This window comes from Fringilla coelebs, assembly GCF_963513975.1.
Source record: "Fringilla coelebs genome assembly, chromosome: 5".
NCBI classification, from domain to species: Eukaryota; Metazoa; Chordata; class Aves; order Passeriformes; family Fringillidae; genus Fringilla; species Fringilla coelebs.
In genome coordinates this window covers 52,914,288-52,938,832 of record NC_140033.1, presented here as the reverse complement: position 1 = coordinate 52,938,832, position 24,545 = coordinate 52,914,288, and the positions used below count along the sequence as shown (strand labels likewise).

Sequence of the window (24,545 nt, the reverse complement as noted above, 5' to 3'; positions counted from 1 at the left end):
ATTAAGGAATAGAAATTAATTTATCTTTAAAAATTATAGTGGATAATAGTGAAAATAAAAAGAGCAGCTTGTAATTTTGAATCTTATGAGAACCTGTGAGATACACAAAGTTCATTTCACTCTCATGCTACTGAGAAAGTGATGGAAGGAATCTGTAATGAATGAGATGTGTCTTCAGACTCTTCATAGGGTCAGAATTCAGGATTGTTAAATTAAATATGAGCATGAGAAACCTCCACATTGCTGGGGCCAGTAAAATGAGGACCTGTGTGATTAACAAGAGCAGGTGTTTCAGACAGTGGTATTGAGAAGATGGCATGGTGGCTCATTCTGTTTTCTGGTTCTGGAAATAAGGGGCAAGCAATGATAATGAAAGGCAGTGAATTTAGAACTGATAAAACAAATACATAAATGAATTTGTTCCTCTATTTGTGTGCAGAAGACATTGTCACAGCATATAATGGAAACCCAAATGAGAGGCAGAGTTGATTTTATCTAGCTTCCTTCTTAATAGCCAGTTCTTCCAGATGCTTCCTTTGCACTGATTACCAGCATTTCTGCAGTGCAGATAAGAGAATTAATCCACCTGAAAAGTCATCCTTGTTTTGAGGGGGAGGTGAGTGAGGGGAGAAGGTGAAGAGGAAGAAGTAGGAAAGCAAAATAAGCCACAGCAATAATCTGTGAAATCCAGAACAAACTAGAAGTTTCACTGTAGAAATCATTGTCTTATGTGCTCCTTTCTAGCCCTCGAGTTCTTTCTAACATTTTTCTAACACCACCCAAAAACCAACCACAAATTTCCAAACCATCATGCCGTTCTTTGTCCAGCCTCTGTCATATATTTACAAACAAAAGCAGGAGGCAAAATGTTTTGAGAAAACCCACATAACCCTATTTGAATTCTTCAGAATGGTGGTCGAATTGCTGTTGTCAGTATAGGTCCAGTTTTATCTGCAACCAAAACAAAGTGTAAACCACCTTTCTCTTGACTAGTTTTTTTGTCTCTACATACATGAGGCAGCTGTTGGCTGGACTACCAAGGAAAATGTGGGTTTGGTTTTCAGCTGGGGTGGGGTTTTTTGGGTTTTTTTTTGGCCTTGGCTCCACTGAAGATTGAGAACTTGTGCTGTGAACCAATAATATTCTTGTGACTCTTTTTTTCCTGGATGATTTTAGAGTTCTTAGGGGTTTAGAACAGGAACAATAGTTTTGCTGGTCTCCTTTTCTACAGCTGAAGTATGCTTCAGAACCATACTTCCAGCCACAGGGGTCCTTTGCCATCTAATCCAGATACCCCCAGGCCTCTTGAACCTGCATTACACTGGCAAAAGAAGTGATGACTCATAGCCGTGGATTCACATCATCTCTGTGCTTCTTGGAGTACTTCTTACCCTTTTGGAATGTTTTATGACATCTTCCAAACCACAATCTTTACATTCTAATATAAAAACTATCACTACATTTTATTTCACTTTCCAGCTTTTAAAACTTTTTTCCTGCTGCCACTTCCATATTCCACGTTAGTCAAAAGATTTACAGGAAAAGGGAACGGTACAGTCTTGTAGCCAATAATTGAAAAAAACAACTCAATAACATTTTCTGTGTACTGTGCATTAAACCAGATTATCCAAATTGAAATAGAGATCTGGAAGAACACAAATAAAGGCTTACAAAAGTTTCAACTTGAGTTCCGTGGGGAAGGAATTATGATGTTTCTTGATGAAGTGGAAGGGTTGCTTGTCCAAATTGTCTTGCTAATTTGGAAATGTGAATGTGTAAACTTCCTATGAGATAAAGAAAATATTCAGATTACTTTTTGTGCTTCAAAAGTGATGTTCAAAACCCATGTTCATACTGGCTGCAATGACTTACCCAGCAGCTTTGGTTTTTGTTTGAAGTAAACCTCTTATTCGTCTATTAAAAAAAAAAGAAGCTTAAAAAAGAGCTACTTGCTTTCACTAAAATTTTCCTAGGAGAAAATTCCTTCTTTTTCAGTTATACCTACTCAGTGAAAACTATGCTCCCATATTTCTCAGAGGTTTTTAAAACCTCCCACTGTTCTAAAAGCATGGAATACATGCTAATGAGCCTGAATCTCATTTATGGCTACATGTAAATAGGAGACAAGATAGCTTAATACTATAATTTAATTTTGGCTAAGGCCAAATCACTTCTGAGAACAGTCAGAATCTGGCAGGTGGTACAGAGGAAGAGGATATTCCTCTGAAAAATGTGCAGCTACCTGAACTAATCCTAAATCTAGGATTTTATCTATATAAAGATAGTAACAGCATGTTAGTTTCTTTCTTGGTTTTGAGACACATGCAGGCAGCTCTTGAGAGTACAGGGCTCTTCAATTACCTCCACAGTGGAAAGAAGAACTTAGCTCCATTTTAGTTGTGGTAAACAGACTAACACCAACACATTAGAGAAAAGCTGTGTCTTCGCTTCAGGTTGTTCCACTCCCTGTGTTTAAGGCAGCAGGCTCAAAGCTGCTGAGCACAGCTTCTGTTGTCTCCATGTCTTGCCCCAAAGAGTAAGAAATCCCTTGAGCTGGGCCTAGAATCAGACAGCAAAAGTTAGAGGATCCCACTGAAAGCTTTGGGAAAGCCACAAAGATACAAACACGCACAAGATACAAGCAGGACTCTACCTGAGTGGCTTTGAAACAGAATTTTGGAAGTAAGATGGAGCAGTTAGCAAAAGAACTTCCATGGAGTTTGGGACAAAAGGATCCTCTAGTATCTCTGTGAGCCAATAAATACTGTTTTTCTAGAACATCATTGATTCTTAGTTTTCTTATTTTGTTTGAAGGCCCCCTTCTATGCTGAGACTTTTACTTGCAGTTGTCTAAGCGATTATCTGCATTCAGTTTGGGATGAGTACCAGGTTTTCCACCTTATCAGGTACCTTGAAGACACTTTTCCTTGGGATTCTGGTAGTCCTCCTATTGGCAGTGGTATGAGCACACTACATGGGTTTCTCCCTGGGGTGCTGTGTGTGAATCCCTACAACTGTGAATTGAACAAGATTTTTCCTTGTGACTTCGAGACCTTTTGGATTTGTCACAGAAGAATTGTCATGTCTCTTCTTTGACAGTACCTTGAAGTAGGACTTCTTTTCAGTGACTTTATTTCCTTTTCCTACAAAATAGGTTGGATTTTAAAAGTATTGCATTTTAAAAGGCATGCCTTTATTTTAATCTACAGTGTTGTTTTGATGTGAATGGATAAAATGACAGGCCAAAAAGTAAGAAATGCTGTTTTCCCTTGCCTCTTTCATGCTAGACAAAGTGATCTGATATCAGACCTGAGTCAAGAGTTAAACATTCTCTGCTTGATATGGACACCATTAGGTGCCCTGCTGACAGCTAAAATATAAAGTATAAAGCTATTTATTATTTTCTGCTAGTCAATTATCTGATGAGATTATATTGTTAAACTAGACAAGGTAGAATTAAGAGCTTTTATATGTAATATTGAAAGTTTGTATTTCTAGGTCCCATCTATTCCTGTACCATCTGCAATCCTTTCCATCTTTTTAATAGAAAAGTGAAAGTTTGGCTGGTAGCTGGTTCGTTGATAGAAAACAAAGTTGCACTATTTTCTTGTACAGAGAATTGACTTTGGGGTGACAAGCCCTAGCTGTGAAAAATTGAAATCCATCTTTTTCTTCTTGGTTTTAAGGGACAATTGGGGGGGATGATGAGGGGTCTTTAAGAAGGATCCCCAGGAGGCAAACATACCTGAGGAAGGAGACATAAATTGCAGTTTATGACCTAATTGTTAGTTTGTGTCATTAAAACAAATCCTTAGGGAGGATTTGAGTGGGAGGAGCTGAGTGTGGCTGCCGTGAAGGATGTCTGAGGGCAGGTTAGGTAAAGCACCTGCTCACAGCAGCTCACTCTTAGTGCAAGTGAAAAACAGCTGGACGGCGATGGAAAGGGTGTAGAGATATTGTGTAACAATTACCTATTGTGTAATAGGTATTGACTTGAAGCTTGATGTCTGTCACGTATCCGGAGGGGAATTCAGCCCCCTCAGCACAGGTGGAAGCCATCCCATTACAGGTCCTTGGGCGTGCGGGGCTGCAGCCACGGCCCCTCGGCATCCAGGCCCCGTGTGCCCGCGTCTGCTGCGCGCCGACCGCCTGCTTAGGGAAAACAAAGGAACCCCACCATTTCAAAAGTGATCTGAGGTGCGCATGTTGGTCCTGTGCACCGAATAAAAGCGGGCCCGAAAGGCAGGGAGGGAGTGTGCGGCCCAATAATGAGGGGCCCATTGTCATGCAGATGCGGGGGGTGCGGAATGGGATTTGCCGGCGCCCAGGGGAGCGGCCGCGGGATAAAGGATGTTCGGCCGGCACGGCTTCCCGTGGGGAAGGCAAGAAATGCTGCGGGACCAGGGCTGCACGCAGAGCCTCCCGAGCCGGGCTGTTCCCTGTGTGCGTGTGCTCCCCGCACGGCTCAAAAGGCCCCCGAGGGCGTCCGATGTGCAGAGGACGTAGCGCTGCTCCCGTAAGATCCCGCATCCTAAAGGCTCGCTTAAATTACTGCTAAAAGTTAATTTCATGAAGAAATGCGACTTGCAGCGTGGCGTACAGGTTTACCCTATTGTTTAGGTATCAAAGCCGTCTATGCTGAATGCTTTCATCGGGGACAAAGCTGTTAAAATCTCAAAATGTGTTTGATACAACACTGTTTCCAAAGAATAACATTCTGGAGCTGTTGATTGTGCTCCACTCAGCTTTCACCCAGGAATGTTTTATATGTTTAATAAAACACGATTTAGTCAGAATTATTCTATACATATTTCTAAATTGCTTTAAAAGAACAAATGCCTCCTAGGAAGAATCCGATATTTGAAGTTTTATTTTAATTACCTTTTTCTTTATTAATCTTTTATCTGAATTTTTGGAAAGTCAGCAAACCAGAGTCGCCTTGGAAACAGTTAATGGGGAAAATTATCAGAGAAATCACCTGAAAAGGAATAAAGTATGTCACAGACTATACACTTGTTCTCATTCAGAATTAGTCCCTGTAAATTTATAAACATCTAATAATTACCTTATGTAGGATCAAACAATAGGTGTACCCCATTAGTTTAAATGCCTTATCTAATATAAAACTTGTCTAAGGCAACAGTTCCCTTATAGTGAGTGAAACTGTTTGCATGTTCTCACATGCAGGTAGAGATCTAAGAGTTGCTCTTTTTTCCATATAAATTTACCCTTTTCAATGTCAGTATTCCCAGGCACCACTCTGCTCCTTCTATCAGTGATATTTGCAGAGTTTACTGCCTTAAGCAGTATCCACAGATGGTAGTTTAGGGAGCATCATTATTTACATTTCTGAATTTTAGAGAATTTGAGAAAGCTTTGGTACTCGAGCACATTTTAATTGTTTTAAAATTTATTTTAATTAGTTAAAAAAAATCTGACCATTCAAAAATTATTTCTTTTTAAAAAATAGTTCATGAATTCCTGATAAATTCCTGATGAAATCACACAGCTTTTTTTGTTTGTTTCTTAACAGATGAGGAAAAAGAAAATAATAGAGCATCAAAACCGCATTCAACTCCAGCTACACTGCAATGGTAAGATGCCTTTTAAAAAGATCAAGAAAATCTATTAGTGTTTTTTCTAATGCATTTTCCAGATAATGGAATAGAGCTCTTGGCCATCTTGGAGTTCTAAAGATCCTTTCACTGTGTTTCATGTGCCCATTTTTAACCTGTACAGCATTTCTCAACGAATGTCTTACAGGATTTGTTTGAACAGAGGAAACTTCTGATACAGTTTAGAAAATCTACTTAACATATTTATTTGTCACCCTACCAGCTGATTATTTGTGGTTTGTCATCATTGCTACATTTATTGTAAAAAGAAAACTAGTACTGAGATTTTTTTTCAAGACTCACATTTGTTTCAGTGTCTGATGAAGCCCACCCATTCCAACTGTTTTACTGACATGAGATCTCTGTAATTTAATGTAGAAGACAACAAAAGGAAAGAGTTTGAAGTTTCATTAATTTGTCAAAATCCCCTTGCAAAGTTAGTGAGGAGAAAAAAGGAAGGGTAATTAGGAAGAGAGAGGACAGTTTGAGAGTTAGTCTACAGTGCTATAAAAATAATAAGGCTGTTCCCTATGATTTGCAGCAGTATTTTAGTCTGCATGTTCTGTAATGTGTACCTCTAATTCTGACATCCCTTGCTATAGGGCTATCTCTTAGACTTTTGCCTTGATTTAGGTATTTAATTCTTGTTTAGATTTCTTAATATTATAAGCCATCAAGTATCTTTTCAGAGGTTCCATATATCTGGCAGAACAGAGCTCTCTTACAAAGAAGCCTCTGAGCACACTTATCTGAAAGCCCATAGTTTTAGCTTGTTTTAAGCCTTTTTAGAGAAAGGCCTTTACTTTATCCATAAGTACCTGAAGTACTTCTTGTACTTTCTGGATGAAAAGATAAGATTATTGGTAAAAAATGTGAGTTTTTTAAAGCAAAAGGGTAACAAACTTCTTTCTTTGCTTCTGTCAGTCTCTTGGGAGATTTCATGAAAAAAACAGAAAAGAATAATTCATTCAGTGTATTTTACTCCATTTCTTCTGCTTGTGAAATTACATGACTCTGTGAAACATGCAAAAATGATTTAGATTATTTCTTAAATAATTTAGATTATTTGATTTTTAAAGTTGATTGATGAGGTTTTTAGACTAAAAAAATCTCAAGACTTGTGGGTTGATTTTGAATAGGTTGCTGCCAGTACTCAGAAACTTACAGACACTTTCAATGCAAATAATGAGATGGGCAAATATAAATAAAGGCATTTAGTTTGGAGCTATTGTTTCTTTGTACCTATTTGTATCACAAAAGTCCTGTTTTTCAGAAGTTCAAGAAAAGTGAAGGACTTTTCTTTAACAGACACTCAAGAAAGGTAGTAACTACAGACAGAGAGAAAATTATTAAAATAATAATGAAATGTCATAGTGGTAATTTATTGTTTTTCATTATTCACTGTCACAGCTTCAACACAGTTCAAACAGGATAATAAAGAACTATCTAGCTAAAATAAAATAGTAAGCAGGTCTTACCAGTCCCAGATTCAGAGCAGTGTTTATTTTGCAGTGAAGTCAGTTAAGAGCCTTTTCCACAGGAGCAAATAAAGTCGTAGCCAAGAAGCTGGCATTAATTAGAACATCCAGCGATACTGTTCCCAACAGAAAACATGCAAATACTGTAAACAGTCTTTGCCAAATGCTTTCAAGCTTCATCAGTCATAAAGGTTAGTAAATCCCTAAACTCCTGGGATATTGAGCCCTGCTGGAATGTAGTGTGCACACTAGCGCTCATTCAGCTGTGTTTGCAGTAGAATTCTAGAATTCTGGTTCTGAAAGGCTGCTTGCATCTTCTTCCCTTCTCTCTTGTTGGTGTGCTGCCTTACTACCTGTCTCTTGTATTATGTTTCTTACATGTTGAAGTAGGTCACATATTCTCCCCTTTGAGTCTTCTGGAGTATCTGCAATTTCTTCCATTCATCTTCCACCCAAAATTCCATGAGTTAACAGAAAGCAAAGAAGTTTCATGTTTAAAATCTTCAGCTGCTGTCAAACTGAATTATACAGTTGGCTGAATTTATTTACAGGCATATAGGTTAAAATTTTCCCAGCTTATGAGCCATACCTACAGAACAGTTTTCTGGTAGTTTTCTTATGCTTTTCAACATATGTACTGCAGCTTTGAATTGGTATTTCCTGGAGAAATTGATATACTAAATAAAATGAGAAGCTCAAAAGTTAGGATCAAACTGCTGAAGTAGCAAGCTTATTTTGGGTGAAGATGTGCAGTTTCCACTGTTCTGGGAAGTCAGACACATTAGCACTGCATTATTTGTACTGCAGTAGAACCCAGCACCTGGTTTACCCAGGTTGGTAAACTGTTGTGATCAGCACTGTAGAATTGCTGCACAGAGCACTTCCTGGAGGTGTAGCTTTACATGCTGGACAGTTTTGCTTGCTCAGGTGTGGTAGTTAAACCTCGGCCAACAAGTAAGTAACACACAGTTGCTCACTCACTCCTGCCCTGCTCTCCCTGGGATGGGGAGGAGAAAAGGTAAAGGTAAAACCCATAGGCTGAGGTAAGAACAGATGAATCATTACAGTAAAAAAGAAAAAAAAAAAAAAGAGTAATCAAATCCAAGAAAAATCATAATGTGCAATGCAGTTGCTCACCACCCTGACCAAGGCCCAGCTTGTCCTTGAGCAGTGATCAGCACCTCACAGCCAACTGCCCCCAGATTATTTACTGGGTGTGATGTTCTGTGGTATGGAATATTCCTTTGGCCTCTTCAGGTTAGCTGGTCTTGTTGTGGGTCCCCCCAGATTCTTATGCTGCTCTTGGCACAATGTGGGAGACTGAAGAGTTCTTGACTTGAGGTAAGCACAACTTAGCAACACCTGAAAGTGTTACCAACATTATTCTCATACTAAACCCAAATCACAGCGCAGTACCAGCCACTAGGAAAAGAAATAACCCTTTCCCAGCCAAAAGGCCTCACAAGTATTTGCACACTCAGGGAAGACTAAAAAATGTATCTGTGTATTCCTTGGGCAAGCATGTGTCCTGTTTTCTAACGATCTCTGGGCTGGATTCAAGAGGTGGAATTGGTGGGGTAAATTATTGTTTTCAGGATACAGTGCTAAACTGCCCTTGTTCTGGCAAATGGAAACCTCACAATTGTCTGCAGCATCTGGTGTCTGCCAAGCAAAACTGGTCATGGTTTTACTGTTTGATGCTACTACCAGTTAGAGCTAGTGAAGGCAATGGAGTGTCGAAAAACAGAAAGTGAGAAAATGTCAGGTGGAAAAAAAAAAAGAGGAAGAAAGGAGTAGGGAAAGCAGAGTAAAGATATAAGCAAAATAAGTACATTTTCTTACTGGTTCATATTGCCATCAGCTTTATTCCTTGTCTGGAATAGTGCTGTAAAGAGCAAATTGTATCAATCCATGGGGAGATATCCTTAATGGTTGTGCCTCTCCAAAGGTAAAATATGTTGAACATTTTAAATGTGGAGGATGAAGAATAGCTGAAGAAGCCAAGAATCATGTCTGGATGGCTGTCAGCCTGGTTAAATGGTCTTTTCCTGGAAACAGGAATGATGCTTTTGTTTTGTTTGGTTGATGATACAAAATTAAGTGAAAGGCCTGGTAAATGTAGCATTACTGCCAAATACATCATAATTGAGGAAACTGCCAAATACATCATAATTTGGGAAACTACACAAGCTTGAATTTAACTGTTAAGGCATGAATATAGCAGTACCTAGTATTCTGTGCTTATTCCATGTTCTTTATCATCTGTATATCATTATCATCTGTAAAGCTGTAACTTGGCTCTAAAATGTTCATGTCTATTTCAGTGGTGAACTGGTTGACCAAGGTGTAAGTGTGAAACTTTATTTTACTTCATTTTGGTGTGTGTATGTGTTTACTTCCCCAAACATAGAATTATTCAAAGTACAGACAACCTAATCCCCCCAGTTTCCTGGTTTACAGTGTAAGTACTCTGAATAGTAACAGTATTTTGAAGCTAAAGTCAACAAAACTATTCTATTTTCTGCAACATTTATAAAAATAATTCTAAAAGAGCAAGGTAAAGCACAGTGAGGGAATGGATTCTCCCCAGATTTGCACTTCCTTATATGTTGTTATACTCCATAAAAATGAATCTGTTCTAGAATCTATGTGATTTACAGGGGTTAACATCACAGTTGTTCTCTAGTCTTGAAATATAAAAATAAATCTGTAACACTACCGATGTGACTCTGATATAGAATAATCTCATTTAATCTAGAACTATGTAAGTGTATATGGAGGGAAGCAGTAATAGGGACAGATAAAATTGTCATTCCTGTGGAAGGATTAGGGGCTTTACTCCTATACTGTAGTGGTACAAAAGGTCTCATTGTGAACTACTGGATTCCACATTGCTTTATTACAGCACTATATAAAATGTTTATATATATATATATATATATATATATATATATATATATATATAAGTGTATTTTATAACTGGTAGTGGTTTGTTAGGTAGGAAATTGCATTCATTATTTTTCTACAATACTGTAGAATGAAGCTGGATTCAAAATATGATAAAGTTGTTAAATAAAAGGCAGGAAAATAAAAGAAGTGGAGCAAGATGGGTTTTTGATCATTAAAAAAAAAAGTTCAGGTATAATGGGGCATTTCATTGTTCAGTGTCAGACTAATGACTCTCTGTGAAAGAGAGGAGAAAAAGAGAAAAAATCATCAGATATGAAGAGAAATAATTAACTGCTTTTCTTTCTGTCCTGTCTTGGTCACGGAAGCTGACATTCCAATTAGCAGCTATAGTATACAAACGAACTCTCCAGGTTTTGAAAGGAGGTTTTGTTAGACCAGTATGAAATTGAGGAAAGATGCCATGATGATATTTCTGTAGAAACCAGGGAAGAATAGATGTTGCCCATACAAACTGAGTCCATTCATTTAGCCGGATATCTTATTAAAATAGTTTGCAGTCACAAATTATCATGATAACTGAAATGGAAGGTAGGTAGGTCCTGGAAAAGGCAATGAAGGAGAGAAACAAGATATTTGGAAGGTGTTCTGCAGCTAACAAATGGCAGGGGATTATTTAATGTAAAACTGGATTTTTTTCTGAGAATACGTATTTATTTTTTAATACAATTAAGAGGAAGTTGCACCTATCTTCTTGCCTTACCCAGCAAGGAAGACAAGCACACTTGTGACTGTAGATGCCTATGACTGGCACCATCAATGACATGATTAATTATGGTTTAATGTTAAGTGTGTATGTAAATATCTCTTGAAGATTTTTGGGTCAGCAATCAAAAAAATGGCATTTCAAAGGAATGTTTCTTTGAATCTATAGATTTGTAATGAGACCTGTTTGAAGCTTTAAAGATGAAGCATATGCCTGCTCATATATTTGATCTATAATCTAAAATTTTAAGGTTCTATTTTCATGTATGAAAAAATAAGGAAAATTTCTAAAAGGTAGAAAAGAATGTTAATTCACTGGGGTTTTTCCAGTATCCAGATTGTGGTTTCTTTTTGTTTTTTCACTTTGCCTGTAAACAATTCCAAGAAAATATTACACAATAAGATCTTGTGGACACTCTTGAGTAGTAGCAAATTATTTGCTTTAGCTATACCTGCTTCCTCAAGGTAAGCAATTTTGCAGCTGGACAAGAGTGAAAAGAGTGTCATGAAGCAAAGGTGATGTGTTCTGTAAAGGAGAGAATGCTTCCCCTCAGTGAGTATTTATTGTTTCATAGTTGTACATATATTTATTTACTGCAGGATGCTTTTAGGCTATAACAGATTGCTGGGAACTCCCAGCATATGGTTTTGATACAAGTGTGAACCAAATGAAACAAGTAAATATTATGGAAATGAATTGGAAGGAGCACTTAGGATCAAAGCTGACAAAGTTTAGTAGACAAGAGGAAGTCAGAATGTTTGGTCTTAAAAGTTGAAGCCTTGTATACTATTTACCATACAGGACATCCAACATACTTGCAGTTCTTTCTGTTTGATATTTGCTTTTTAAGGCTGGAGGAGAACTATGAGATTGCAGAAGGTGTTTGCATTCCTCGAAGTGCTCTCTACATGCATTACTTGGACTTCTGTGAGAAAAACGACACACAACCTGTTAATGCTGCCAGCTTTGGGAAGGTAAGTCGAAACTGCTGTATGACACCTTAAAATGTCACCTGGTTCAGGTGAATTTGTACTACTGAAAATAACGAAATCTTTTACTGTCAGAAACAGAGGTGTATGAACAAAATCTCTTTGTGTATTCAAGTTATTGGACAAAGGCTAAGATTGTAATTATTTTGATGGTTGGAATAATTTCTAACCATGGCTTGGCTCCAGAGTACATCAGTCCCCAGCCTAGCTGATGGTGATATGGTACAGAAAATTGGCAGTTAAAATTGAATTGGAATTTGAATACAAGCCAGTGTAAATGTGTCTGCATTATGACCTGCACTGCTTAAACCAATGTATAATTTTTAAAAGTAGAAGGGTAAAATTGAATTCTGGAGCATGACTGTGCTGTTCTTGTAAGCATAATATGGAGATCCTTGAATTAATGATCTCAAATGATGTGGCAAATTCACGTGGTAGAGTACAATGCCTCCAGATGTGAAAGTCCAGAAAACATCTAGCTGTTTTTTGTGTGCACTGCAGGTACAGGCTGCCAAGCTATCCAAGTTATCTTCTCACTGTGATTCCTCGTGCTTCCCTTTCCAATCCTGCTCTAGCAAGAGCCACTCTGGGTAACTTCAGATTCACAGTGGAGATGCACTCCTAGCACAGACATAGCTGTGCATCATCTGAGTGTGAGGAGTAAAGCTCTACACTGGTAGCAGATGTTAATAGCTGGCTAGAAGGTTACATAAAATTTGTATTTTGGATTTGCTGGTCAGATATTTTTCTCTCAGTGAAAAATAGGATAATATTTAAAATGGAAATTCTACCGTAGATTGTGTCACAAGCCTTTAAAACCTGTAGACTGTGAAAAAAATTAAGTGTAGAGTTTGCCACTGTTTTTGAAATGCTTGCAAGCATGAATCTGAAGCCCATTGTTCTGCAAGCTGTTATCTTTTAGTGTTTGCAACATTTGTTCTATAGAATTTCTGGGTATTCATAGAAAGAAAAATGTTTCTAGGGTAAGTGCCTGTGTAAAGAGTGGGTGAAGGATGTATTTAATGAGGTGACATTTTCCACAGTGCATCTTTAGGTCAGACAGTTTGGAAAGGAAAATAAAGTGTACCGTGTTGTAACATTACCGTGTTTGTTGTGTCTTGAAGACCTGCATAACTCAGTAGATTCTGTGTCAGGTTTCTGTTCAAATACATTGCAGAACTGTGAATGATGTTGTTCATTGTACACATTATTGCTACCGAGTGATACGTATAGTGGCAACATGTAATTTAGGAACAGTGAAAATAAGAAACAGATTTCATGCAGGCTCACACATTTGGAACACGGCTTAAGTTTACACAATGCTACTTCTGCTGCTGCTAAAAACTTCTGTAAATTGTAAGGTGTAAATATTTCAGAATTTTTCCATCAGAACATAAATGTTTCAGGATTTTCACCATTTATCAGTATGTGGCAGTTCTGTTACCCTGTTTAATACTTCATCCCCCTTCTCTCCTGCCTCTCATACATAGACCTGTTCATTGGTAGGAGTCTCTTGACCTAGCAGGACATGTACTATGGTTTCCATCCAAAAATCAGAGCATTCCAATTTGTTTTTCATGTGCTGTGGTCCAAGTGTTTTCCTCTCTGTTGCAAAAGAGTTCTGTAGCAGTGTTGCATGAAACTTTTTACCTTTGTTGTGGAGAGGAAGGAAGCCCTACGCAATCATCATGATACTGTTTCATACTAGTACTTTGGGTGGCCATGACTTCTGCATCTGGGAACTGGCAATTCTCCACTGGTATGTCCAGGAACTTCAGACAACAGGGGGAAAATATTGAAGTGAAACCAGCTTCTCCATCTGCAGAACCCGAGCAGACCCCACTGATCCTTTCCAGCCTATTCCTGCTAACAAAATGTTCTGCATAGGTATAAAGATCTGCAAGGCACAGCTGCATTCTCTCAGTAGCTTGCAGTCAGCTTCTTCTTTGGAAGAAGCATTGGTTATCACATGACTTAAATACCATATTGGCAAGGTGAGTTGCATAAATGCCTTGGAGGCAGTTGAAGCAGTGCAGTGAAATAGGTACTATTTAAGGCATTATGCACTTAGCTGCTGCAACAGAGACCCTGGACATGTTTGTCCTCATTGGGAAACATCAGGAGCCCTGCTGCTGTCATTTCCTCCAGAGAAAGGAGCTAGTTGTTCTGTGAAATTGTAGACAGTTCACTTTTCAGTAGATCACATTGAATTTATAATTCATCTCCGAACTTTAGCTCTGCAGGCAATGTTAAATATTAAGGCTTTTTCTTTAACAAACTAGTAGTTTTTAGAAAGAGACGTAGAGTTTGGCACATTAAAACAAACTAATAAGTAAAAGTGTTTTCTGTTAAACCTCTAGGACATGGGCTGGACCTCAGACATTTGGTACTATTGCACTAATGAAACCAAAATTGGTCTGGGGAGTAGAGAGATTAACAGAGAGACAGTAATACAGACTGTTTTCTGAGGAAACCAAGCAAATAGCAATTAAAGGAGCAAGAAGAAAAAAGAACAGAAATACTTTATAAATAATTACCTTTAAAAAAGCAACCTGTACTCCTAAGCCACATAAAAAATATTAAAAAATCAGGAATACTCTACTGTGGCTATTTATGGGATATTAATATCATATTTCTCATATGAAAAAGGGACCTGTAACTTCGTGAGTCAAGATTTTTGTGTTTTACTCACTCATTTAACATGCAAAAATTACAGGCAGTTTTTTCTATACCAGCATTTGCCAATCTGCTCTGCTACGTAGTCTGTCATTACAGTACTTTTTATTGTGTGCTAATGACAGGACCTAGTATTCTCCTATATACCTTGACTAAATAGTAATTAGGGAGGGCCCTGTCATTCTGTAGTTACAGCTCAGCATCAGGTGCAGAGTCCAGCATTAAACCCCTGCTCTTACTGTAGACAGCCAAGTGTATTATATTTTGATTTCATGCAAAAGTGAGGCAGAGAAAGTAAAAATGTTCCATGGAACCAGTGAGAAGACAGGGAGGTACAGCGAGGCAGGGCAGGTGTGTCACTGAGTTATTAAATGTTGCATATGAGAACAAGCTCTCTCACAGTGAACGTGTTCAGACTGTGAATTGGTCTGCAGGCAGGAGGAGGGGAAGCCCTGTGGCCGAGGTCACTTCAAAAGGATGGCAGCCTTGTGCCCCTCAGCCCTGTGCTGCCAATGCCTTGGATCTGCTCCGGGACCTTGGGGCTCTGGGGAGCAGTTCAAGGTGTTTCCAGCTGAAAGTTCTGCCCCTGCCTGCTGCAGGGAAAGTTGTGTAGACGTATGTTTGGTTTCGGTTTTATCTGAGCAACATGTTAATATAAAATGCGGGTGATTATTAACACACTATGCAAAGAATTCTTACTGGGTTTAATTGCAAAAACGAAATCATTCTTAATATGGGCCTTCACTGAATCAAAAAAAGCAGGAATGTTTTGAGCATTTCCAAAACCCTCAGCAGCTATTGTGTAGGGGTGGGTGCCATAAGGCTTCTCCTGGCTCTACCATTCCTCCAAGCTGTTAGCTGCATTGGCAATTCTTTGAGCTGCTCTTTCACTTTTATTTCCAACACTGATTTTTGTTCTTGTTTCTTTTGTGACCCTGTATGTACACTGTTTTTTAGTCAGGACCCTCGAAGATGTAATCTTCCTCAACTGCAGCGATCCGTCCCATCCTCTGTTTCCTCAGTTCATTGCTTTAAATTTACTGGGCAGTGCTAATTCCCCTGCTGTGCCCTGCCACATATCTCCCCCAGAACACTGAGAGACTTGTGGTGAAATCGCTTTGCATCTTCATGAAGCGGAGTTATTCCCAATTCCCATGTGCCCCCTGGAGGATAAATACTTTCCTCTTCTGGTTTCTTTTTATTTTTTTTCCTTTTCTTTTGGGGCTTTCCTGCCGTGTCTTTTGACAAGCAATAACAAACTAATATTTGAAAAGGAAAACGAAGGTTGATGACACTTCTCAGGGTGATTTTCCCCCATCTGAGGTCCCTTAACATAATTTTGGCATCTTAAAGAGGTTTAACATGGATGCATGCTCTCACAAATTTTGTTGCTCCAACTGGCTTTGCTGTAAGTGAAAATTACATTCCAGTGAATGCATTTCATTAGATTACAGGCAAAGTCCACAATAGACTTGTAATATTGGTTAGGAAAGAACCTTTTTCTCCCAATAGTTTACTTTGCTCCAGGGAGGTACAAGCTGTACCAGCCAGACTCCTTTTTCATCATGATGCACTCTCTGTGTCTATGCCCAGAAGTTTTGCTTTCAGGACTGTTCCTCCAAGCATGACTAGGATAAATAAAATTTGCTGTTTCTTGCTGTTATACTGTATGATTTTGAAGTTTGAAAAGGGCAGAAAAGACCTTTATTGAATCCTCTTTGGTAATGACATTGTGACGTGATTGCATTCTGATTTGTCTTTGTATTGAAATGCACATATCAGGAAATTGCCTGCTGTTGCTCATAAGGAGATTCTTCTGAAGATGAGTTTTTCATTTCTTTACTCTCAATTTGCTCTTCAGTAGCCTCGATAGTAGCTGGTGTAGCAAAGCTGAATTTACTCTTAGTGCTCTCTTCTGATGGATTCAAACAGCACTTGCTTTATTATGAGCAATTTCTACAACACCGAATACAAAAACAGAACTGGGGGAAAAAATAAATTCAAAAGTGCGGATGTAGTTTCTCTTATTGCACTGAATAAGTCTGTCAGTGCTATCTGAGCAGTCTGGGTTCCCTTCATCCCTTTTGAACGGCTAGGATTCCTGACTGAAGAACAGTCATTTACCAGCAGTTTTCTTCCCAACTCTGAATCTTCTAGGCCAAGATCCTCTGATGAGACCATAATAACACAAGTCCTGCAGAAGCAAGCAGTCATGCTGGTGTGAGCAATGGTGATCCTGAAGTATAGCTGGCAAGGTCTTTGCTCCCTTGGCTCTTCTTAGCTGATTCTTATACTGTTGCAGGTTGCTGACTACTGCCCTTTTCTTCTTGAGCTTGGAGAGTAAGAAAACCAGTGAGGACACCTCAGTTTCTCTGGAGTGACTTTTCCTTTCTCAATGCCCTGCAGCAATGGGATTTTTAGTGCCTTTGCCATTTCAAGCATCTGGCTTCCAGTTAGGCCTGAAGCATGGAGTGGCCCCAGGGTTGCTTTACCTCGTGCCTTGTCAACATGTCCCAGTGGCTGTGCTTACAGCTCAGGGTCTGCCAGAGTGCAGGGATCCTGGCACTCAGCCTTTTCCCACAGATAGGCTGGGTGAAGGCAGGCAGTGTGCTGGCACCAGTACAGAGCAGGGTGAGTTGTGCAGGGTTTTAGATCTGCTTGGCTTCAGCAAGTCAGCACCAAAAGTGGCTGCAGCTCAGCTAAGGATCTGAGGCAGAGCACTCAGTGGTTGCAGTTTTGTTGGGATGCAGTAATCTGTTTGATCATGCCTTGGGCTGAATTCTGTCTGGCCAGAGGAACTACTGAAGGAGGATATTGTTTTACATGAATTTGAGAAGCGGTCTCGCAAGCTTCATCGCAGCGTCCAGTTCAGTTTGAGTTCCTCACAGAATCTGATCTCCATAACAGCAAGCAGAATTGGGCGTGGACATCAGAGAAAAGGCCAGCAGGTTTTTCTGCCTTGCTTTGCAGTATCAGTTGAGCCGTATCAGTGCTAGAAACAAATTCTTATCCTAGAGCTAGACCGTGCCCTATTCCAAAACTTAGGAAGGTAAGTGGAGAGAAATGGGAAGTTTGTTGAATCTTAACAGGCAACAGATCTGTGGCAAGAGTACTGAGCCTGTACACTGCAGCCTTCCCTCCTGGCCATGCAAGTAAAAAAGCAAGGGGTATTGACACAGTCATGCCTGTTCTCCTTTTGTTTACACAGTTTGGTGGATTTGAGAGACAGAAGTAGTGTTTTGGGCTACTTTGATGATGCTCTTTCCTATCAATGGATGTTTCTAGGTGCAAATTTTCTTGACCATTTCCTCAAGACAATATGATGCTGAATCAGCCCCAAACGATTTTGAGCTGAAAGGAACCTCTTAACACAGGTGTTAATAGTAACATCTGTCTCAGAGGAGGATTTTGAAAAGTACTAAAGCTGATGGGGAAACCTTGGAAAGAACCAGTAGATACAGTACTGGGTCAAAGGCGAATGAACCAGACCCTTTCACTTAAAAGATTAAGGATGTCAGTATTGTTTGTGTTTCATAGCAAGGAGAATAAGGAAAGCATAGCTCTGTGAGAATATAGCTATGTTTGTTATCACTGACTTCTTTGCTGCTGCCATGGCAAAGAATATTAAGACTGAAACACCACTATAGAAGTCGATAGATAAACAGACATCTTCTATGCCTCACTTCATAAAAGAAAAGCATGCTGTCCAGATATAGGACCTGAATCCTGAATTGAGAGAAGGAGAACCAGGCCCTTAATGAAGAATTGTTATGAGAGGAAAGAGAAATTCCACGGTATGTAGAATTTCTCTAGAATCTCACAGTGCTAGGGAGTCCAGAGCCTGGAATCCACTTCTCATTCTGGCAGCGTGCAATTGCTGGGTTGCAAGTTAATTTGATCTTATTTCTCTACTTTGTGAAGTTCTAGAAGCAAGGCTAGAATTATGTCAAATAGAAAGGAACATGAGTAATGAAGAATAACATCCCTCTAGATCAGGTGCATCATGCCTTTTGAAAAGCAGAAATTTAAAACATTTTAGCAAAAAAGACTTTTAAAAGCCATCCTTTAAGTGTTGCCCCAGAATAAAATTTATCATTTTGACAATGGAGGGAGGAAAAGAGTTATTTCAGAAATTTCCAGACATCTCCGGTTTCTTCCATCCTTGCTTGTATGAAAACAGACACATAAGATGCTTTATAAGATTTCTTTCCCCTGATTTGTTTTGACATATCATAGATGATTTTAGATGCAATAATTTGGAAACATAGAGTTCACAGTTTGATAGTGAATGCAGTGAGGAGTGATGAGTGACAGTGTAGTGGTGAAAGCAGAATGTCCATGCCCATGGCAGAGTGTTTGGAATAGGAAGATCTTTAAGGTCCCTCCCAACTCAAGACATTCTGTGATTCTGTAATTCTTCGTTTAAATGCTGAGCCTGGATCTGCTTGTGTTGTAATGTTACAGTACTGGAGATGTGGGCAGAGAGGGCAGTGGCAGAAATGACAGCTGGCAGTAACGAGGTTGAAGGAATGCACCCTTGCAGCCATTTGTGGGTAACAGAACAGCTCCTGCAGTTAGCAGTGGCTAAAGTTAATAGATGGTGCAGACTCTAATACAGACCCTTACAGAGGAACTGTTCTAGTTGTTGCTCATAAAGTTTTCTGTGTTTTACATGGATGCTCAAGAAGCCCATTTAATTTTATTGCCTTAATAACCAAAAATACAAGTAACTAGATATTTAATTCAAGTTTATTCAGACACCTCTGCTACGTTTAAAAAGCTGAAGTGGGATAAAAATTCCATTATCTTCCCATGTGATTGACCTGCACAGACATTCCAAAAAACCATTTGCCAGGATTGTCTGAAGCAATGTTCAACAAATGCTGACCTGGATATACTAGTCCTCTGAAAAAAGTCTAAACTATATATATGTTGTTTTATAATGTAATTACTTCATCTTATATATGCAGTAAGCACTCACCAGAAGATAAAGTGATGCCTTGTGAAGGCTGACCTAGAACAGAAACTAGACAGAGCAAAACAATAAAGAGGCCTCAATATTAAGAGGCCTCAAATAGATCCACCTTGGGCAGCACAACCCAAAATGGCCACAAAATGGATGACAGGTCTCTGGTTCTCACACTTCTATAAGTTTTGGTCCATTAGCATATTGGAGCTAATTTTCCAATTACAGCTTTAGCACATAAAGTCCATCCTTCTTGTTTTCCCTCTTTGGTCCACCGTTGTTTATGCTCTTGGGCCTGAGATCTGTATAGGTTGTCCTTGGGTCCTCAGAGAAGGAATTGTTTTGTCTACCTATTCTGTGGAGAGAGCTTACTATCCCCTAATATGAAGCCTAGATTTACACACTAAAGCAGAATAGAATCTGAGAAATATAAAAGCTAAATCCTGAGATATCAAAGCAGTTCTTCATGTTATTGTTTTTAATCAAGAAAGGCATAGAAGATCTTTGGTAGGCAGAAGGCAAGATCATATCTTAAGCAGAGTACAGAGAAAAGAGAGGGAGAACACATTGAAGTTCAGTAACTGAGAAAGAAATTGCAGGAACTTTTTTTTCTGAGGCTAATATAGTAAGGACAGAAGCTATTTCCATGTGAAATTCCTGGTCTACATATGTTTCAAAACCAAAAATCAGGTAGCCTAAAATAATGCCCGAAAGTCAAAATTGCCATGTGACTTAGGTGAAATTTAACTTGGAAAATGTAAAACCTGTACCTTTTTACTCAGCAGTTTTTACAGGGCAGCTGGAATTATGGTCACTTTGGAGAAGTGTGAGATGAAATTTTAGCTCCACTGAAGGACAGTGGTAAAAGATCTGTTCACTCCAAAATTCCCTTGGATACCACCCATGAAATCTTTTTACCACTGTTTCTCTTGAGAAGCCAGGACTGCTGTGAGAACAGGGACTTTCCATTCAGATAGTAGCTCAGACTGCATGGCCTGGTCTTGATTCATTTGCTTGTGCAAACCTCACTGCAGTGATGAGAGGAAAATGATCCAACTTGGTTTTCAGATCCAAACCTAGATTTTCATGTCTGGCAATTAGAACCCACTTCCCTCCCCACAAAACTGTAAAGTTAACACATTTTGTCTATAGATCTTTAAAAGTTAATAAACATTAAACCAACAATGACATATTTGTGCAGTGATTTTTCAGGTTGACAATGATACAAATTTTTTTAAAACCACATATTTAGTTCTCTGCTTTTTCCACTGATTCCAGCACACAGTGAACTCCACTTTGTCTTGCCTGATCTGATTTCCTCTCCCCTTTTGGTAATCTTCCTGCCTTTACCAGTATCATTGCACAGAGATTTGCATAAGCATAGCTGAATATAAACACTTATATGAACAGAGAGTTCTTTTAGTACCTGACTTGTTTTATTTCAAACACAGACATTAATAACCACACATATGTGTACAAGCACCTAGGTGTGAGTATACCATTTTATATTTCATATATGTATCATTTATGCATATATGCATAAAATAGTCCTGGCTCTTTTCCCAAAGCTTTGCTTGATTATTCTCTTCTTTCTGTTTTGTTTTGTAAATTACTGGGAAATAGTGTTTTAAGTGATGCATACTTTTTAGATACATTCTGAGAGGTGTATTTACTTGAAATGTGCTGGATTTGAACAAGAAACAAAAAGAAAAAGGGATCATCTGATCAGCTGCTTCATTATTATTCTGTTTTCCTGATCACCTCTGCCCTGGTATATAGAAATTGGCTGATTTATTTAAATCCCAGTAGCTCCCACAGCATATGGTTCATAAGGTAGCATTTACAGTTTGCATTGTAACAGTTCACTGCTGCTAGAAAGACTTGAAAGTAATATGGTTTGATGCTGTTCCAAGAGGAAAAATAGAGTAAAACTATCTCTAATATTAAATCAACTGCTGTAAGAGCTGCTTTTGACGAGAGATAGTATTTTCTGAATGACAACTGACACAAAAAAACTCCCCTCACAAACCAATCAAAAAACTAACACAACCAATCTTTAAAAAAAATCCCCTAGCCCAAAAAAACCATCCTCAGAAAGCAGTTCTTCAACACTGCCTTTTTTCCCACAGTCTTGTGGAGCCCCCAGCCCTGTCTGCAGAAAATGAAAGAGAGAGGGGTGGGATTAATGTGTAATTAAAGGGAATTTGGAAGGCTGAGATGTTGCGGAATGTTAGATCAGTAGCTGGAACAGCATGTGGTGTTCTTTAGGCAGGCTTCATTGAGTCCATACAAAAAAAGAAAGAAGGGCTGCTTGCCTGTCTGCTCATTTATCAAACAGCTAGGCTGAACTTTCACAGCTCCACAAAAGTGTTTTACTGTTTGCTGAAGTTTTGCTCCAGAAATTAAAGCTGAACAACCTAACGACTGTGAGTCTTTGCTGCATTTTTGACATCAGCCACCTTGTGCAAAGCTCTTGGAAACTAACACAGGTCAATTTTTACGTGATACTAAGGGAAGATGTACCTTTGCTAAAACCCCACAAAAAGTACTGAAGAAAAGGTCAAATATATGACACTGTAACATCTTTATTTATATAGCACCTTTTGATCTGAATACATGTTCCAAAGCTTTCAGTCATCAATCAGGATTAAATATTTATCATGGGGGCAAAATGGGTAATGGAGAAAAAAATCTGTATTATTTGATCAATTTTAATTGACTTTATTCCTGGTTGAACCGTTATATTCTATCTTGCAGGCTTGTTTTCCTTTAATATTGGTTGGTGTTACCCCCCCCAAAGAGGAAGGATTTAGTGATTTATGTAACAAAACCACAATTAAAATGGATTACAAATTTTAAAAGGGAGGAGCTCCTTTGCAAGTAAATCTTCAAGGCTTACTGCAGTTTTTGTTGCATGACTGTTCTGGCAGAAAACTTCTCCTCCTACTGCAGACCCCAGTGAGAATCTGGTTCAATCCTGGGTGGTGCTGAGTATCTCCTTTCCAGCAACAACAGCAAAGCTTTTTCATCAGGATTAGCCTTGTTGATGAAGGCTCTGGTGACTTGAGGCACAATCTACATTCATTGATTTATTTCCTTAAATGCAGCTGGCCCTGAAGAAGTTCTGGTTGCAGTAGCAACATTCTTTTTATGTCTGCTGACACACTAGACTGCTGTTTCTGAGATCCACTTGTTTTTCATAGAGGATAAATTGATTATGAGGTATCTTTACAAATGCCATAATGAGTTTTCCTTGGTAGAAGTGATGCCCCTGTCAAACACCAAAACCCTTTTAGAGAATCATATTTTAGAACAAGAAGTGTTTAGTGGCTGGTTTGTGAAGGTCTGTAGAGAACTTTGTTGATCCTGCAAAGTGACATAAGGCCAATTCTCATTACAGTGCTCCTTAGGTAAGAGGCAGAACTGATCTTAGATTTTAAAGAAAATATGTTCTATTTCAGTAACTACTGAAAGTATTTAAATGAATGGTAGTTAATGAAATTATAGTGAAGTTTAAAATATTTTCCCCCCTTTCAGAAATGGAATAAATCAAGCGCTTTATTTTTGATTTCTCCTACCACATATTTTGTAGACATCTGCTTTTTTGTCTTAAAAGTTCACATTAATTTAAGCATTGGTAAGTGTGAGTTTCCATTTGTCTTAATATCAGTTCTATCTATTTGCAGATAATAAGACAACAGTTTCCACAACTAACAACAAGAAGACTTGGAACCAGAGGCCAATCAAAGTAAGCAGTGTATTATCATCTCTCACATGGCCTGGCTCTGGCTTTGCTGAATGGGGAATGAGAACAGGCAATAATTTGTGCAGTTGGGAACTTAAAAGCAACTTTGGAAGTTCTCTTGTAGTCTTTACATTATCTTACAGGTTCAGCAGTGATCCTGCAAAGGTGGTCTAAGGGAACCCTTTTACTGATTTGATTAGCAATATTTTTCATACTGTTTTCATCTCAACTCACTTTACACAATGTAAAGGACATTCACACTCAGGAGTAATGGAGCTACTGTTGGAGGCTGGGAAATAACAACTGGTTAGCCTCATGTTTCAGGCTAGAGAACAAGTGTCAGAATGCTCTTTAAAATTCAGGAAGAACATGCGTTGACCTAAACTGAAACTGCCCACAAACCTGTATTTAACCACCATTTTTCCCATATAATGAAATCCAACTTACCTTTAGGTGATTAAAGAATTAACTTATTGCCTTGCCCAAAAGAATTTCTGAAAACAGTTCATCCTAATTCCAGACTGAGAAACTGATTCAGAATTTAGAATGTGCTTTCTGGGATATTTGACTTTTTCCAATTGTTGGTAAGTTGTGATTCTACCAATTCATATAGAGGATACAGAAATGTTTTTACACTTTTTTTCCTGCTTGTGGACTCCAAGAAATTTTTCCAGAGGAACTTTGAATCTTTTTGTAGCAAGCATAAGGCCCCTCACATAATAAAATCTACTTTTCTTGATTAGGTTTCACAGAATCCTCCGGAGTAGCAAAAACGCAGTGTCTATAGATCACAAGTGAAAAACTATGGAAATGAAAATGTGAGATGGTGTATTTGAAAAATTTTGTGGGTAAAGCTTCTCTTTCAAAATAAAGCCTGTAAAACACAATATAGCTAAATGCTGAGAATTAAATATGCTATTAGGATGGAGCTTACATACTAAAGCTAGGATGACCTGCTCTTTAAAGAAAAAAAGAAACTAAGATGCTAAAAGAAATGCCATTAAAGACAGACTTACTGTGTTCTTCTACTAAGTGGTCCACGCAAAGCAGTATTTCTTTGATGGGACAAAATGTTCTTCCCCCCAGATTGATATTTCCTTAGTTTTTATAACTAAGATTTCTTTTTCTAGAGCAGACATATTTAAGCAGCTAATTGAAATTTGATTTAAGGAATAGTCCCAAATGGAAATTCAGAGTTGCCATAACACCACTCATGAAAGCCACCAGAAATCTCTCAGGTGGAAATTCTGAGCTAGCCCAACAGCATACTAGGAAAGCATGATAGGACCATAGTAAGAGAGTTGGAATTTTGTACTCAATATTCTGTGGAGGCTCATAAAGACAGAGTGAAAGTGTGTACAAGATGCTTTGTGGGCACATTCATATGAGTACCCCCTACAGGC

At 38.6% G+C, this 24,545-nt stretch overlaps 1 protein-coding gene across 1 annotated transcript in view; it reads left to right on the top strand.

Annotated features, from left to right (window-relative positions):
* Positions 1–24,545, top strand: part of RFX4 (regulatory factor X4) — a gene marked incomplete at both ends in the record, with an annotated part of 85,474 nt that overhangs the window by 20,267 nt on the left and 40,662 nt on the right. Inside the window, 3 exons of the mRNA XM_084205724.1 lie at positions 5,534–5,594; positions 11,617–11,740; positions 23,084–23,145. Of these exons, the coding sequence (XP_084061850.1) occupies positions 5,534–5,594; positions 11,617–11,740; positions 23,084–23,145 (247 nt within the window). The remainder of the gene's footprint in view (positions 1–5,533; positions 5,595–11,616; positions 11,741–23,083; positions 23,146–24,545) is intronic.